Genomic DNA, 16,024 nt, shown 5'->3' with positions numbered 1-16,024 from the left:
TATTAGATATTATAAGTAATCTAGAGATGATTTAAAGTATACGGGAGGATGTGCGTACGTTTGGTGCACCGCTGGGTCCTAAAGTCCACCGCACTGAGAGAGGTTAAATAAGGGACTTGAGTATACGTGTTTTTTGGTATCGGGGGGGGGGGGTGGTCTGAAATCTGAAAAATTCTGAATTCTGAAATGCAACTGGCCCCAAGGATTTTGGACAAGGGATTGTGGACCTGTACTTTCCCTGACTTCACTTGGGCAACAACGGTGAAAAAGGCAACACTCCACTTGTCTGGAAGCACTTGTGCCCCTTAAGGATGGCTGTTGTGCTTTCAGTTGCATGGAACTGTAAGCAGAGCTTTCTCTGTAACCACTTCTCTTTGTGAAATGATGAGATAAGTGACTGAGAATGTTGGATAGTAAATGATGCTGTTAAATTTTTCTGCTATTTATTTATTTAGCAATACAGTGTGGAGTTGGCCCTTCTGAACCTTCGAGCCACCCAACCCCACAAACCCCTGACAAACCACATTAACCCTAACCCAATCATGGGACAGTTTACAATGACTGATTAACTAACCTGGTATATCTTTGTACTGTGAGAGGAAACCAGAGGGCCCACAAAAATCAACAATTCCACGAGGAGGACATACAGAGGCTCCTTACAAAATAGCACCAGAATTGAACTCCAAATTCTGGAATGGCCCAAGCTGTAGTAGCATAGTGCTAACCTCTAGCTAATGTGGACAAAACAATGATGCAGACAAATTTCAAAACCAGAGAGTTAATATCATGGATAATGCTTATGTCTAACAGGATTGAACATTTCTGATCAGCTGGCCCCTCTGTGGAGCTCGTAAAGGAAAGCACCAGGAAAGACCAGGATCAGGGTTGAGTGAGGGTTGTATTAGAGAGTCTGCATTAAGAGGCCAGGAAGAGCCAAGGGGATGAGATTAGAAGATAGAAAGCTTGGTACTGCTGTGGTGGGGGAGATGCTTTGGAACAGCTAGTGAAGGGGAGGAGGAAAATAAAGGTAGCTAACTGAGTGGGATACCCAGCATAAGGTAGTAACATGCTCAGGGAGAGCACTATTGGAACATGAAGAAGTATTGCACAAGGAACATCCTCATTCTATGCACTTTTAATATGGAATTTAAGTTAATGCTGCACACGTCATTTATGACAGCAAGAACCTAGTCTAATATCCTGAATGGTGCAATTCAATTTGAAGTTGTTGCAATTATTTTGAACTTTCAAAATAACCATTTTTTGTGTATACATGGCATTGAAACAGAAAACACCTGTGGTGGGACTACAGCAACACCTCTGGCAGAAAGATGTATAACCATGTTTAAGAATTTTGCATTCTTAATAGATATCATATGAAAATGTTGACAGAAAGTTATTTTTAATCTAGATACATAATACAAGTAACAACATGAAGATTGTGCAACATTATTTGTAAACAAAAGCAAAACTATAATTTAAAGTTGGTAATAAGGTTACATAAAATGTTTTAGTTTGATGTCCTCTTGGAAAAATAAGCATCTGCTGTAATTTTGGCCATGCTAATCAAAATATGTCAGGGAATAAAGATTGGGGCTTCAGTTCAAAGGTAAATGAGTATTAATAAAAATGTAAAAAGTTTTTAAAAAGTGCTTTATATATTTTGACTTGTTGAAGAATTATCCTGCATGACATGATCCAATTAAATTCAGCAGTGTTCCTGAATTCCTCTTGTAATAATAACCAGTTGAAGTAATTGGGAATACACAAATTGTTATCATCAAAGATAAATATAATAGTGGCTACTGTGATCTGAACACTGGTAGCATACAGAGATAGGTTTAGTACTATGTGCCTTTATGACAAAATCAATTTGAAGAAATGTTTTCCATTTTTCAAAGAGAAATCTGTTCAAGAGTCAAGGTAACTGCTGTAATCTGAAGCGAACCATCTTGTAGTCATGTAATTTAACAGCTACTGTCAAGTTATGGTAGCAGTGCTCCCTCAGTTATGAAATTCCAAAGTTGAACAAGTCACAAGAGCTATAGAAAGCTGATAAGGAGGCATCTACAGATAAAGAAATGATCATGAGATCTTGATAATCATCTTTTGAAGCTGTAATTTGGAAAAAAAGATATATAGTTAAAATACAAAGAGCTTCTCACAGCATTCAAGAAAGAACAATAAAAAGTGTTTGGTAATTTAGTTATATTTCACAGAAAGCTGATCAGAAAAAGGTACAAGACTCTAAAAATGAGAACATTAAACAAAAGTTCAGAGTATTCAGAGCCAACAACAATCAAAGTGCAGGAGCTGCTGAATTTAAAAATTCTTTTGATGATAATTCCCGGTGAACAAATTTGTTTGTTCACATTTACATGCTCATTACAATCTAATATACCTCAAGTTATGATCACCTGAGGAAAAAATTATTTGCTTTTTCATTTGTAACAATCTTAGCAACAAGTTGCTTAAACACATGATTTTACTACAGTGAACAGAGCAATTCTTTTCCCTTTACCTATTGCCTCCTTTTATTTCTCTAGTCCTTGTGATGGTACTTCCCACCAAACACCACTTACAGCCACCATAACAAATACAGACACAGCTAAAAATTGCATTTATGTAGCTTCTGTAATATTGATTGCAGTGGAAATAGTCATTCAATCTGGAGAGAGGAAGGGGGAGGGAGAGATATCAAAAAATGTTTGTTTTAACAGACAAAAAATAAAGAGGCAGGTAGAGTTAACGATGAATTTCAGAGATGGACTCAAGTGTGGGGAATTGATGCCACCAAAAGTGAGACAAACAGAAACACAAAGGCACAAAAAAGCCTATGCCAGAGAGTAAAACAGCCCTGGCCGTATGGGACGGTGTGGGATGGGGTACAGAATTTAGAGATTGGATGACTAATGTTTCTGAGGGATCCGTACAGAAGTTTGTTACAACATGAAACTGAATATTGCAGATAATTATGACTTCATATATGTCATATGTCACCCTGTTAAAGGAAAAAATATAGGTTTCCAGTACAAAATTGTGATTGAAAATCTCCTTCTGTTATTGATTAAAGTTGATTAAGTGCTTCATTAGCAATTCCACAACAATTGAAATGGCTAAGCTTTTACATTTGTATTTTCTGGAATTATTCTATTCTCAGTTTTGTTTATTCACCACCACTTCACCAAGATCTTCTGATCAAAATTTAAATAAGGAGTTAGCCACTCAGGGCTGTAAATTTTTAGAATTCAATATCTAGCAAGGTTGTGGAGGTTCATTTGTTCTTTATATTTAGGATAAAGATTAAGAGATTTTTAGATTTTGAGAAGTCAAGGTGTTAGAGGTTATTCCAGAGTTAAGAAAGTACGGAGAGCAGATACTAATTAAAGTGAGAACCAGTCTTTATGAAATAAAACCTGTTCTATTTTAACTTCAATTGGTACTTTACAGCTACTGTAACAAATCATTGGCATGGGACATTCTGATTCTGTACCATTGAAACAATGTTGGGAGGACAATAGAAGATGTACTGTATATCCAGTAGCTTTTCTGTGAGATGCCAGCAATCACCAAAATCTCTAACCAACTTCTATCGATGCACAGTGGAGAATATCCTAACTGGTTGCATCATGGCCAGGTATGGAATCACCAATGCCCTGGAATGGAAACAGCTATAGAAAGAGGTGGGAATAGTGCAGTCCATTACAGACAAAGCCCTCCTCACTACAAGGAAGCAGCATTCATCATCAAAGACCTCCACCATCCAGGCCACGCCCTCTTCTCACTACTACCATTGGGAAGGAGGTACAGAAGCCTTTCGATCCCACACAAACAGGTTCAGGAATGGTTATTACTCTACAACCAACAGGCTGCTGAACTGGCATAGATACTTTCATTCATCATTCCTCTGAACTGATTGTATGACCTACAGACCCATTTTCCAGGACTTTTTACAACTCATGTTCTCAGTATTATTTTTATTTACAGTTTGTTTTCTTTTGATTTGATTGTTTGGCAGTCTTTGTCTGTTTATGTATAGCTTTTAATAAAAATTCAATTGTACTTTTCTCCTATAAAGAAAATAAACCTCAAGGTAGTACCTCCTAACATGTATGTACTTTGATTATAAATTTAACTTGAACTTTGAATAGATGAACATTCATTTTAGTTGGTGGTCAATGAAAACTTCAGGAGATCAGGGAAGTCACTGCGTAGCCACTTCCTGTATTGATGCATCATTAAAAGTGGATCCCTCCCTACCACATAATGCACAGAACAGGACAGGTCTGTTTTGTCACTTGCTGTATATTCAGGGATCCATTCCTCAAAACTGTAACAAAAGAGATATATGTTGGGTGTCTGGAATTTGTGTTGAAAAGCTTTTGTATCAGCCGTCAGCATTTGAATATTCAAAGGGGTTCTGCTACCATTGTATATGTGGAATTGTGCAAAGATATCTACCTTGATTCAAAATTTTGAATTATGTGATTATAGTTATTGAAACTGAATCATTTATTATCTTTGTACTTAAAAAGTATAAAGCATTGTATTCATACAGGAGAACTTGATTTTTTCCAGACCTTTTCCTGTTCGGTGAAGACTTTAATATTTCCTGGTTACATCTTCTGTGTAGTGGCACTGGCATAAAAGACCTGTCTTGATCTAATTGAATTGCATAGCAGTCATGAAGGATCAAATAGTTTAATCTAGCCTCTCTTTTTATATGTTTTTATGACAGATTCTTCTCATCTTTTAATATGATTGACAGTTTTGAATAGTTTTTGCAAAATTCTACAAGATGTGAAGCAAACATAATCAGCTTATTCATAAAACAATTACAACGAATAATGGAAAAGTTAGCGTAACTGAAGGACAAATTTCAATGAACTGGAATACCTTGAACAGGACTAACTGAAGGAAGAGTTAGTAAGAGATCCTCCTACTTTCAAATCTCTTACTAACTCTTCCTTCAGATAGTCCTGATGAAGGGTCTCGGCCTGAAATGTCGACTGTACCTCTTCCTAGAGATGCTGCCTGGCCTGCTGTGTTCACCAGCAACTTTGATGATTTTATACTCTTCCTAATTTTCTATTAATTTTAAGTATGCAGGTTTAAGATTTGGCACTTTCTTGCAATAAAAGTTTCTACTTACTTGGAAAAGTTTAAAATAATAACAAAAGATGTGATCTGCCATAAGATTGTTCCTAGCGTAGTCTTGTCCAGCTTTTGCAATCATTTTGGCCTATGAAATTATAAAGACAAAATGGAAAAAAAGTTCATTTCTCAAAGAAAGCACTCAATCCATTGACAATACCTGTACTTTCATATCAGGAAACTTAGATGGGACAGAATCTGTGAGATGCATTCCAGTATGTAAATAGTCCAACCAGAGAAGGGGCCATATGTGACATTGTATTAGAAAATGAGCCTAGCTAGATAATCAATGTTTTCGTGGAAGTTTTTGGGAACACTGGTCATAAGTTTTAAGGTAGTTTAAAATTTATAAAGATGAGAGTGGACCTTGGGGAAGTATTAATTGGGGAAGGCTAACTGCAGCAGTCTTAAGCGGAATAGTAGATTGGGAGCAATTATCAGATAAATCCATACTTGACATGTGGAATTGTTTAAAGGCCAGCTGGTCAAAATTTAGGACCAACATGGTCCTGTGATGAAGAAGGGAAAGGATGACAAGATTTGCAAACCTTGGACAACAAGAATGTTTATATTTAATAAAAAAGAGAAAGGTTAATCCAGGCAAGTGTGAGGTGTTGCACTTCAAAAGGTCAAATGTCGGGGGAAAGTATACAATAAATAGCAGGATCCTCAGGAGCATCTAGAGGGTCCTGTACAGTTGCAAGAAAAAATTTGTGAACCCTTTGCATTTACCTGGGTTTCTGCAATGATTACTCATAAAATGTGGTCTGATCCAATGCCAAAACCTCATCCGAACTGTGAAGGATGGTGAAGCAGCATCATGGTTTGGGGCTGCTATGCTGCCTCAGGACCTGAAAAGCTTGCAATCATTGAGGGAACAATCAATTCAAAACTGTATCATGACAATTTACAGGAGAAGATCAAGGTAGCGGTCCATCCCTGAAGCTTAATAGAAGTTGGATGATGCAACAAGACAATGATTCGAAACACAAGAGTAATTCAGCAACGGAATGGTTTAAAAAGAAGAAAATTTGTGTTTTGGAAAGGCCAAGTTGAAGTCCAAACCTTAACCCAATTGAGATGCAGTGGTATGAACTGAAGAGGGCTGTTCATGCAAGGTATCCCAGAAATATTGATGAATTGAAAGTTTTGTATGGAGGAATGGTCTAAAATTCCTCCTCGCCGTTGTGCAAGTCTAATCAGCAGTTACCGGAAATGTTTGGTGGAGGTTATTGCTGCTAAAGGAGGTTTACCAATTATTAAATACAAGGGTTCATATACTTCTTCCAGCCTGGACCGTGAATGATTAAACAATGTGTTCAATAAAGACATGAAAAGTACAACTGTTTGTGTGTTATTAGTTTGGGCAAATTGTGTTTGTTTACTATCGTGACTTAGATGAAGATCAGACCACATTTTAGGAGTAATTAATTCAAGTAAAGGATAATTGCAAAGGGTTTACAAACTTTTTCTGGCAACTGTATGCAAGTCCATAGCTCCCTGAAAGTGGTAATATGAATGGATAGAGTAGTAAAGAAAGCTTGATAGGTCGAGGAGTTGAGTATAAAAGTGAGGGCGTATTTCGTTAGGTCACATTTTCTGCAGTTCTGCTCAGCTCATTACAGGAATAATGTGGAGATTTTGGAGAGGGTGCAGAAGAGTTTCACGAAGATGTTGCCTGCATTTGACAGTATTATTTACAAGAAGACGTTGGAAATTGCAATACAAATGGTTGAGCACGCACTTATGAGTAAGCACGCAAAGGATTCAAACTCAATAAGGAGAGTGGCATGATTTTTGAGAACTGGAGAAAAAGATATTGTAAACAAAGTTTTATCTTAGTTTACATTAGGTAAAGAAAGGAAAGTCAACCAGGAAAGCAACAGAATAATCAAATCTGGAGTAGGAATAGACAATAAATTCAATGACAGATAGGCTAGGAAAGGAAGTTATTTGAATGGAATCTGGCGGTCTATTACGTGGGCACATGCACATGGCACAGAAAACTTTGCTCAGCTGAAAAAGAATGTCAAAATTCCATCTGGTCAGTTAACTAAGCCATCAGAGAAAGTGGCTATTGAAGTGGTTCGGGTGATATACTTGAAGCAGAAGTGCCAGAGGTGTATCATGACACTAATACAATGATCTGAACATGGTGTATCAAGAATAGTAGAGGTAGAATGAGGAACATGTCAGTATCTGTAATCCATGTCAAGATGCCAGTATAATCATTCATATGGCTCAGTATACTGTATGATTCTACAGAAATTCAAAATGATATTTGAAAGATATCATTTGTTGATTTTTTTTTGTCACCAGATTCCACGGACGATAGCATTAAGTAGAGCAGAAAAACTCATTAAATTCTTCTAGCTCTGCAGCACTTAATCCTTTCCCACAGAATCCTCCAAATGATCTTTATGAAGGTACATCTTGTCACTCAACCTCCCACTCAAGGTCAGCAAGACCAAGGAGATGATTATTGACACCAGGAGGAGAAAACTGGAGGTCTATCAGACAGTCCTCATGGGGGGGGAGGGGGGGTCATTATATTTAAATTCATTGACATTATCATTTCAGAGGACCTATCCTGGGCCCAGCACATAAGTGCCATTACACAGAAAGCATGGCAGTGCCTCTACTTTCTCAGAAATTTGTTAAGATTGAGCATGTCATTTAAAACTTTGACAAACTTCTATACTGTAGATGTGTGATTGAGAGCATATTGACCAGTTGCATTACGGCCAGATATGGAAACAGCAATACACTTGAAAGGAAAATCCTATAAAGTCATGGATACGGCGCAATCCACCATGGGTAAAGCCCTTTCACCATTGAACACATCTACACAGGGCGTTATCACAAGAAAGCAGCATCAATCATCAAAGACCCCCATCATCCAGGCCATGCTCTCTTCCTGCTTCTGCCATCAGGAAGGTACAGGACTCACTCCACCAGGTTCACAGACAGTTATTACCCCTCTACCACCAGGCTCTTGAACCAGAGGGGATAACTTCACTTGCTCCATCACTGAACTGTTCCAACTGAGCTGGACTCTTCATCTCATGTTTTCGCTATTTATTGCTTATTTATTATTATTATTATTTCTGTTTTTCTATTTCTTTTTGTATTTGCACAGTTTGTTGTTATTTTTAACATTGGTTGTTGTCCGCCCGTTAGCTGTAGTCTTTCATTGATTCTATTGTTTTTTTTGTATTTACTGTGATTGCCCACAAGATAATGGTGACATATATGTATTTTGATAACAAATTTACTTTGACTTTGAAAAACATGGAAGGATTACATCTTTATCAGAAGCAAATAAATACACACCGGTTAGGTGTGAGGCAGAGATATCTACTAAGAAAATTCCAAAATTTAGAGCCCAAATGTCCGAGGTTCTTTTGTTTGGGCCATTCGGAAATTCTTCCAGATCAAACTTTTGATTTGAGCCACAGTGGAACCATATTTCATTATTTTTTGCCTGCAAAGTGCCAATTGAAGACCCTTACATAAACATCTGCTTTTAATAACAACATTAACTTCTATAATCTATCCAACTAATCCTATGACAATTATAAATATGAAATAATGTTTATTTCAGTCAGTACTTGAATTGTATTTAATGTACGGCAGTCATAAAACAAAAATATACAATTATTAATACTGAATGTAGAAAACAAAACATAACTAAAATACCTCTTTATCATGAGATTTTGCCCACTGAATTTTATCCAGAAGATCACTCAAATCACTCTTAAATGGAATGTAATGTTCCCATGGTCTCAGGTCATTGTAGAAATGCTCGTAGTAGGTGGAATCTTGCTTTAGAATGACACTATCTCCTGCCAGCAAATAAGGCATTCTGTATGCAGCAACGGTGCCATCAATGTTTATTTGATACTTATACTAAAAAAACAAAAAAAAAATCAGTGAGCATTAGATTTGACATGCTGTGCAGAAAGAAAAAAACTTTAAAGTGAGGTACATTATTTTTGATTGAGAAAGGTGGAAATACTGCAGTGATTCTGTACATTCACAGTAATGCTATCAAATATGGGGTGTATGGGGTGTCAGGGAGGGGTAGCACCTCTGGTGGGGGAACATGTCACGTCCTTTTCAGGGCGGTTAGTCCACCTTTGATCCCCACCTGGCACTCAGCTCTCACCTGTGGCTCCCCGTAGCTGTTTGCATGTGACAGCGGCCACACCCCAGGCAACGGCTTCGACAAGCCAGCTAAACCAGGTGAGGGTAGCCGATGGGTCTCAAACCCTCGGTGAGATAGGGAGTTGTCTATCCCAGCAGGCGAAGTCAGACTCCGGCGGATTGAGCGGACGAGACCCATGGAAGGTCCAACGGTCAAGAAGGCGGTCTCTGCAAGCGTCATGGAACGTGTAGAGCAGGGCAAGGCACAGAAGACGTCCTGGTCATCCACTGCGCCTAGTCCCATCTCCAGCCGTCTAGACTCTATCTTGCCACTGGATCCAGATGGGAAATGGGAAGAGAGAGTGAGGCTGACGCTGCGCAACTCTCCCTCACTTAAATCCAAATGACGCGCTAGTCTCGACACCATCATAATGGTGTCGAGGTCCTCATCGACGTCAGCAATGGACGAACAACATCAAATACTGAACTAAAACAAAAATCAGAAGTGTCAGTAGAGATGTTTGTTCCTACAAAATAAAAAATCACTAATTAAGCTGATGTAGTCAACACTGCAGATATTGACTACATGGACTTTAGCAAGGTCCCACAAAGGAGGTTGGTCAAGAAGGTTCAGTGCCTTGGCATTCAGAACGATGCAGTAATTGGATTAGACATTAGCTTTGCAGGGAAAACCAAAGAGTGATAGTAGATGGTTGTCTCTCTGACCGGACGCCAGTGACTGGAGGTGTGCTGCAGGAATCATTGCTGGATCCATTGTTGTTTGTCATCTATATCAGTGTCCTGGATGATAATGTGGCTAACAGGATCAGCAAATTTGCCGATGACACCAAGACTGGGGGTGTTGTAAACAGCAAGGAAGGTTATCAAAGCTTACAGGAGGGTCTGCACCTGCTGGAAAAACGGACTGAAAAATCTTGGATGGAAATTATTTCAGACAGTGTGAAGTGTTGCCCTTTAGGAGGACAAACCAGGATAGGACCTACACAGTGAATGATAGGGCACTGAAGAGTGTGATCAAACCAGGATAGGACCTACACAGTGAATGATAGGGCACTGAAGAGTGTGATCAAACCAGGATAGGACCTACACAGTGAATGATAGGGCACTAAAGAGTGTGATCAAACAAGGGAACTGGGAATACAGATTCATATTTCCTTGAAAGTATTATCACAGGTAGATAGGTTGGTAAAGAGAGCTTTTGGCACATTGGCCTTCATAAATCAAAATACTGAGTCCTGGAGTTGGGATGTTAAGTTAAAGTTGAATAAGATGTTAATGAGGTCTAATTTAAGGAATTGTGTACAGTTCTAAAATAAGATTGAAGCATAGTAAAAAAATTTACAAGGAGCCAGGACTTGAGGACCCGAATTATAGGAAAGGGTTGAATAGGTTGGACTTTATTCCCTACAACATAGGAGCTTGAGGGAGATTTGACAGAGGTATACAAAATTATGAGGGGTATAGATAGGGTAAATGTAAGTAGGCTTCTTTCTTTGAGGTTGGGTGTGACTAGAACTAGAGGTCATGGGTTAAGGGTGAAAGGTGAAATGTTTAAGGGGAAAATGAGGGGGAACTTCTTCACTCAGAGTGATGAGAAAGTGGAACGAGCTGCCTGCAAAAGTGGTGGATATGGGTTTGATTTCTACATTGAAGAAAAATTTGGATAGGTATATAGATGGGAGGGATAAGAAAGGTTATGGCCTAGGTGCAGGTGGATGGCGAGGCAGATTAATAGTTCAGCATGGACTAGACGGGCTGAAGGGCTGTTTTTGTGCTGCAGTGTTCTGTGACTATGATTAACTGTTCATAGTTAAAACAAGAAATAGTGTGATATGCAATATCCATTATTTTAGGTCAGTACATACAGTGCCTACACAAAGTATTCATCCCCTTGGAAGTTTTCATGTTTTATTGTTTTACAACACTGAATCACAGTGAACTCAATTTAGCTTTTTTGACACTGATCCACAGGAAAAGACACTTTTGTGTCAAAAGTAAAAACAGATTTCTACAGTGATCTAAATTAATTACAAATATAAAACACAAAATAAATGATTGCATTGTAGCCACCCTCTTCACGTCAGTATTTAATAAATGCACCTTTGGCAGCAATTACACCCTTGAGTCCCTGTGGATAGGTCTCTATCAGCTTTACACATCTGGACACTGCAATTCTTCTCCATTCATCTTTACAAAATTGCTCAAGCTCTATCAGATTCCATGGGGATCGTAAGTGAACAGGCCTTTTCAAGTCCAACCACAAATTACCAGGTGCATTGAGGTCTGGTCTCTGACTTGGCCACTCCAGGACATTAACTTTGTTGTTTTTAAGCCATTCCTGTGTAGCTTTGGCTTTATGCTTGTGGTCATTGTCTTGCTGGAAAACGAATTTTCTCCCAAAGTCACAGTTCTCTTGCAGACTGCATCAGGTTTTCCTCCAGGATTTCTCTGTATTTTGCAGCATTCATTTTACCCCCTACCTTCATAAGCCTTCCAGGGCCTGCTGCGGTGAACCATCCCCACCATGCTTCACTGTAGGGATGGTGCGCTTTTAATGATGTGCTGTGTTTGGCTTATGCCAAACATAGTGTTTAGACTGATGGCCAAAAAGCTCAATTTTTGTTTCATCAGACCATAGAACCTGCTTCCAGCTGACTTTAAAGAGTCCCCCACCTGCCTTCTGTGAACTCTAGCTGAAATTTCATGTGAGTTTTGCTCAACAGTGGCTTTCTCTTTGCCACTCTCCAATAAAGCTGTGACTGGTGAAGCACCCAGGCAACAGGTGTTGTATGCACAGTTGCTGTCATCTCGGCCACTGAAGTTGCAACTCCTCCAGAGTTGTCATTGGTCCCACGGTGGCCTCCCTCACTAGTCCCCTTCTGGCACAGACTCTCAGTTTTTGAGGACAGCCTGCTCTAGGCAGATTTACAGCTGTGCTATATTCTTTCCAATTGTTGATGATTGGCAACTGTACTCCAAGGGATATTCAAAGACTCGGAAGTTTTCTCGCATCCATCTTCTGACTTGTGCTTTTCAATAACCTTTTCAGAGTTGCTTGGAATGTCCTTTTGTCCCCAAAGTGTAGTTTTTGCAGGATACTAATTCAACAGCAGTTGAACCTTCCAGATACAGGTTTCTTTTTACTACAATCAATTGAAACACCTTAATTGCATATAGGTCTCAAAAAGCAGATCACTATTTAACTAATTATGTGACTTCTAAAACCAACTGGTTGCACCAGTGATATTTGGTATGTCATCTTAAAGGGGAGGGGGGTGAATACTTACACAATCGATTATTTTGTGTTTCATATTTGAAATTAATTTAGATCACTTTGTAGAGATCTGTTTTCATGTTGACCTGAGTCTTCTTCCATTCATCAGCGTCAAAAAAGCCAAACTAAACATGAAAACTTCCAAGCGGGAGGGTGAATTCTTTTTATGGGCACTGTATACTATACACCTAGTTCTAATTAATTGATATCTGGGCCACTTTGTTAAATCAATGTGAGTAAATATTTATAGTACTTACTTTCCTCTGAACTTTAATTATCCTTGTGCATTCTGATAATTGTTATCTCTATTTAATATTAAGAATTTAAATTTGATACTTGTTAGGTAATCCTTCTTTCTGGGAAAGAAACACATTAACTTTAGAAATAGGAGATTCTGGCCATACAGATTTTCAAAGTTGTTCCTCCCAACAGGATCACAAATGAACTTAAATATCATCTTCTCTTGGTTACTAAAATCTCTATATCCCATATTCCCAAAGATCTATCAATATCAGTCTTGAGTATAATTATAGAATTCCAAAAATCTATGGAAGTGAAGAAATAGTTTCTCAACTCAACTGGCATCCCCTTAATTTGTAATTGTAACTCTTTACTTTTGGCTTTCCTGTTCTATTTTGGCGCGCGCCTGTGTGCGTGCATGCGAGTGAGTCTGTGCATGTGTATCTGTGCGTCTGTGCGTGCGTGCGAGTGAGTCTGTGCATGTGCATCTGTGCGCCTGTGCGTGCGAGTGAGTCTGTGCATGTGTCTGCATGTGCATCTGTGCGTCTGTGGGTGCGTGCGTGATGATGTCTTTTTCATAGCTTTTGACAAGGCGCGGAGCGAGTGTAAGAGAGACTGTGTGGCATGCCACTCCTCACACAGCCACCCGGCACGGATGAAAAGTGTACTCGGGAGCGACCCGACTGGTTTCGAACCCGGGAACCTCTGCTCCCGGGTCCGGCGCCGATGTCGTTGCGCCACCAGCCGGCCCAGTTCTTGGCTTTCCGACCAGGGGAATCATCCTTTCAGCAGCTACCCTGCCAAACAATCAAAATTCGAAGCAGTTCAATGAGATCATCTCTCATTCCACTCAATTTCTTCACTAGCTTTCACGGTCATCCTAGGAATCTTTTTAATGAACAATTGAACATGGAAAATTGTAATTGTTTGTAGTACTTCTGTTGTTATTTTACCAAATCTAACAAGTAATTTCAGCATTATTATACTTCCTATACAAGAGGACAGTTTCATTAGTACAGAAATAGCGTTTGTTTATTTATTCGTTTATTGAGTTAAGGCGTGGAGTAGGTCCTTTTGGCCCTTTGAGCCACACCGCCCAGCAATTTCCCGATTTAATCCAAGCCTAATCATAGGACAATTTACAATGACCAATTAACCTACCAACCAGTACATCTTTGGACTGTGGGTGAAAACCAGAGCACCCAGAGGAAACCTACACGACCATGGGGGAGAACGTACAAGCTCCTTACAGGCTGCGACAGGAATTGAACCCGGGTTGCCTGCACTGTAAGGCGTTGTGCTAACCACTACACTACTGTGCCACCCTTTAATTCCGAATGATTTCAACAAGAAACTGACCAATTTGTCTAAGCATGATTTTCAGAAGTAAAGCTTAATTTTAAATTCAATGCCAATATTAAAAATATTTATATTTTTTCTGAAGTTATGCTGTGATTATCATATTTACATTAGTGTAGTGAACAAAGTTCCAGTACTTCATGCAGAGAACTTTTTATTACAATTCTGAAGTCAGAGGCATTTTAGATATCCACATCTCAGCTGTTGAAATTTTATTACCATCTATAATATCAGTAAACCTCAAGGTTTTTGAGGTGCGTAGTTTCATATGTCTATAAAAGTAACTCTGTGTTTTATTACCCTGTAAAATGCAGGCATAAAATGTTACTTAATAAGTATGATGCTCAAGGTCACTTTTGGGATTGTGACGTTAAGGTCATTGTTCATAAGATCATATTCTGCAATCTATCAAACCTTTTGCTATATCCACCTGCTAACTAGTAATGTATAAAGTCGCATAGTATTGGAAAAAGGGATTGTTGATTATTTGTGATTCAATACAAACAGAAAGTATCGTAAACACTGAAGTAGTTAGGCAACATCTGCAAAGAAATAAACAAAAGTCACCTTTCAAAGTGATAGCCTTTCACCAGAACTGAAAAAAACAGAAGAAGAAAGAACAACTGGGTCATTATCAAAACTGATGAATATTAAAGCAGGCAGAAATGGGGCAAAAGAGAAAAGAAACAATTCCATGTAGGTCCAGAAACTCAGAAAAGGGAATTGCAGACTGAGCACCAGAATTTTGGGAAAATAAAAGGAGCAGGCCTAATCAAAAATTGAAATGCAGTTCATATGAATTCCCTGTTCTATATCCATTCTGATCATACTGTCTCAACCCCTGAAATAATTTAATGAAGTTTAATGGATTTTCATTAGGAACTTCATAGCCTTCTGGACTCAAAAATGTTATTGACAATTTCAGTTCAGCAGTTCTGATAATAATAAAGCTATAAACATTTATTGCTCTAGTGAATGCATCAATTGTCCTTCTCATCCAATTTTTATTGCATTGTCATCCAATTGCATTGATTTCCTCCTGCTTTCCACACTATGCTATGCTAAATCCTCCCCAACCAGCTAATACTACTCCTGTATTTGTTCAAAATGTGTGACATCTTTAACTTAAGTTCTGATTAAGGTCGTTGACCTGAAGCATTGTCCCTATCTCTGTCCATAAATGCTGCCTGATCTGCTGAATATGCTTTGTGTTTTTATTTCAACCAGATTATAGAAAGCTGAAAGGAAGTACAGAGCGAATTGAGAGAGGCAGAGTATGAGAAAAGTCTGGTGACAACTTAAAGAGGAATCCACTACCTTTTATCTGTATGTGAACAGTAATTGTGTGGTCTGTTTTGGGACCCAAAGAAGATGTAGTCATGGAGTCAGAGGATATAATCAAAGGACTAAATCAGTACACTTGTCTTTACCGAAGAAGAAGATAATGCAAATGAAGGCAGGCTAAAAATTAATAGAGAAGAGATACCATAAAGGCAAATTATACTCATCCAGGCTTGATACAACCTGGGTTCTGAAGAAATTAAGAGTTGGAGATCAAAGACTGGCCAGAATCTTCCATTCATCTGTGGATATGCAGGGTTTTGCATGAGCAATGGATATATGGAAATATTACATTATTGATTAAGGAAGATACAAAGATAAAACCAGCACTAGGTTTCATCATGTTTCATCATGAAATGATAGAATTAGCAGTCATATGGACATCACTGCTGGAATCAGGTAGAAGGTATAGGTGCCTCAGGACCCAGACCGCCAGGTTCAACAAGTTACTACCCCTCAACCATAAGGCTCTTGAACAAAAGGGGATAA

At 38.7% G+C, this 16,024-nt stretch overlaps 1 protein-coding gene across 4 annotated transcripts in view; it reads right to left on the bottom strand.

Moving 5' to 3' along the window:
• Nucleotides 1–16,024, bottom strand: part of poglut2 (protein O-glucosyltransferase 2) — a 101,796-nt gene that overhangs the window by 5,689 nt on the left and 80,083 nt on the right. For all 4 annotated transcript variants that reach the window (XM_063053773.1, XM_063053775.1, XM_063053774.1 and 1 more), the window contains 2 exons: nt 8,854–9,063; nt 5,153–5,242 (listed from right to left, as the gene is read on the bottom strand). In XM_063053773.1, the coding sequence (XP_062909843.1) occupies nt 5,153–5,242; nt 8,854–9,063 (300 nt within the window). The remainder of the gene's footprint in view (nt 1–5,152; nt 5,243–8,853; nt 9,064–16,024) is intronic.

Source organism: Mobula hypostoma, chromosome 7 (genome assembly GCF_963921235.1).
Source record: "Mobula hypostoma chromosome 7, sMobHyp1.1, whole genome shotgun sequence".
Lineage (NCBI taxonomy): Eukaryota > Metazoa > Chordata > Chondrichthyes > Myliobatiformes > Myliobatidae > Mobula > Mobula hypostoma.
Note: the sequence above shows the minus strand (reverse complement) of the source record. Positions and strands in the feature narration are given on the sequence as shown.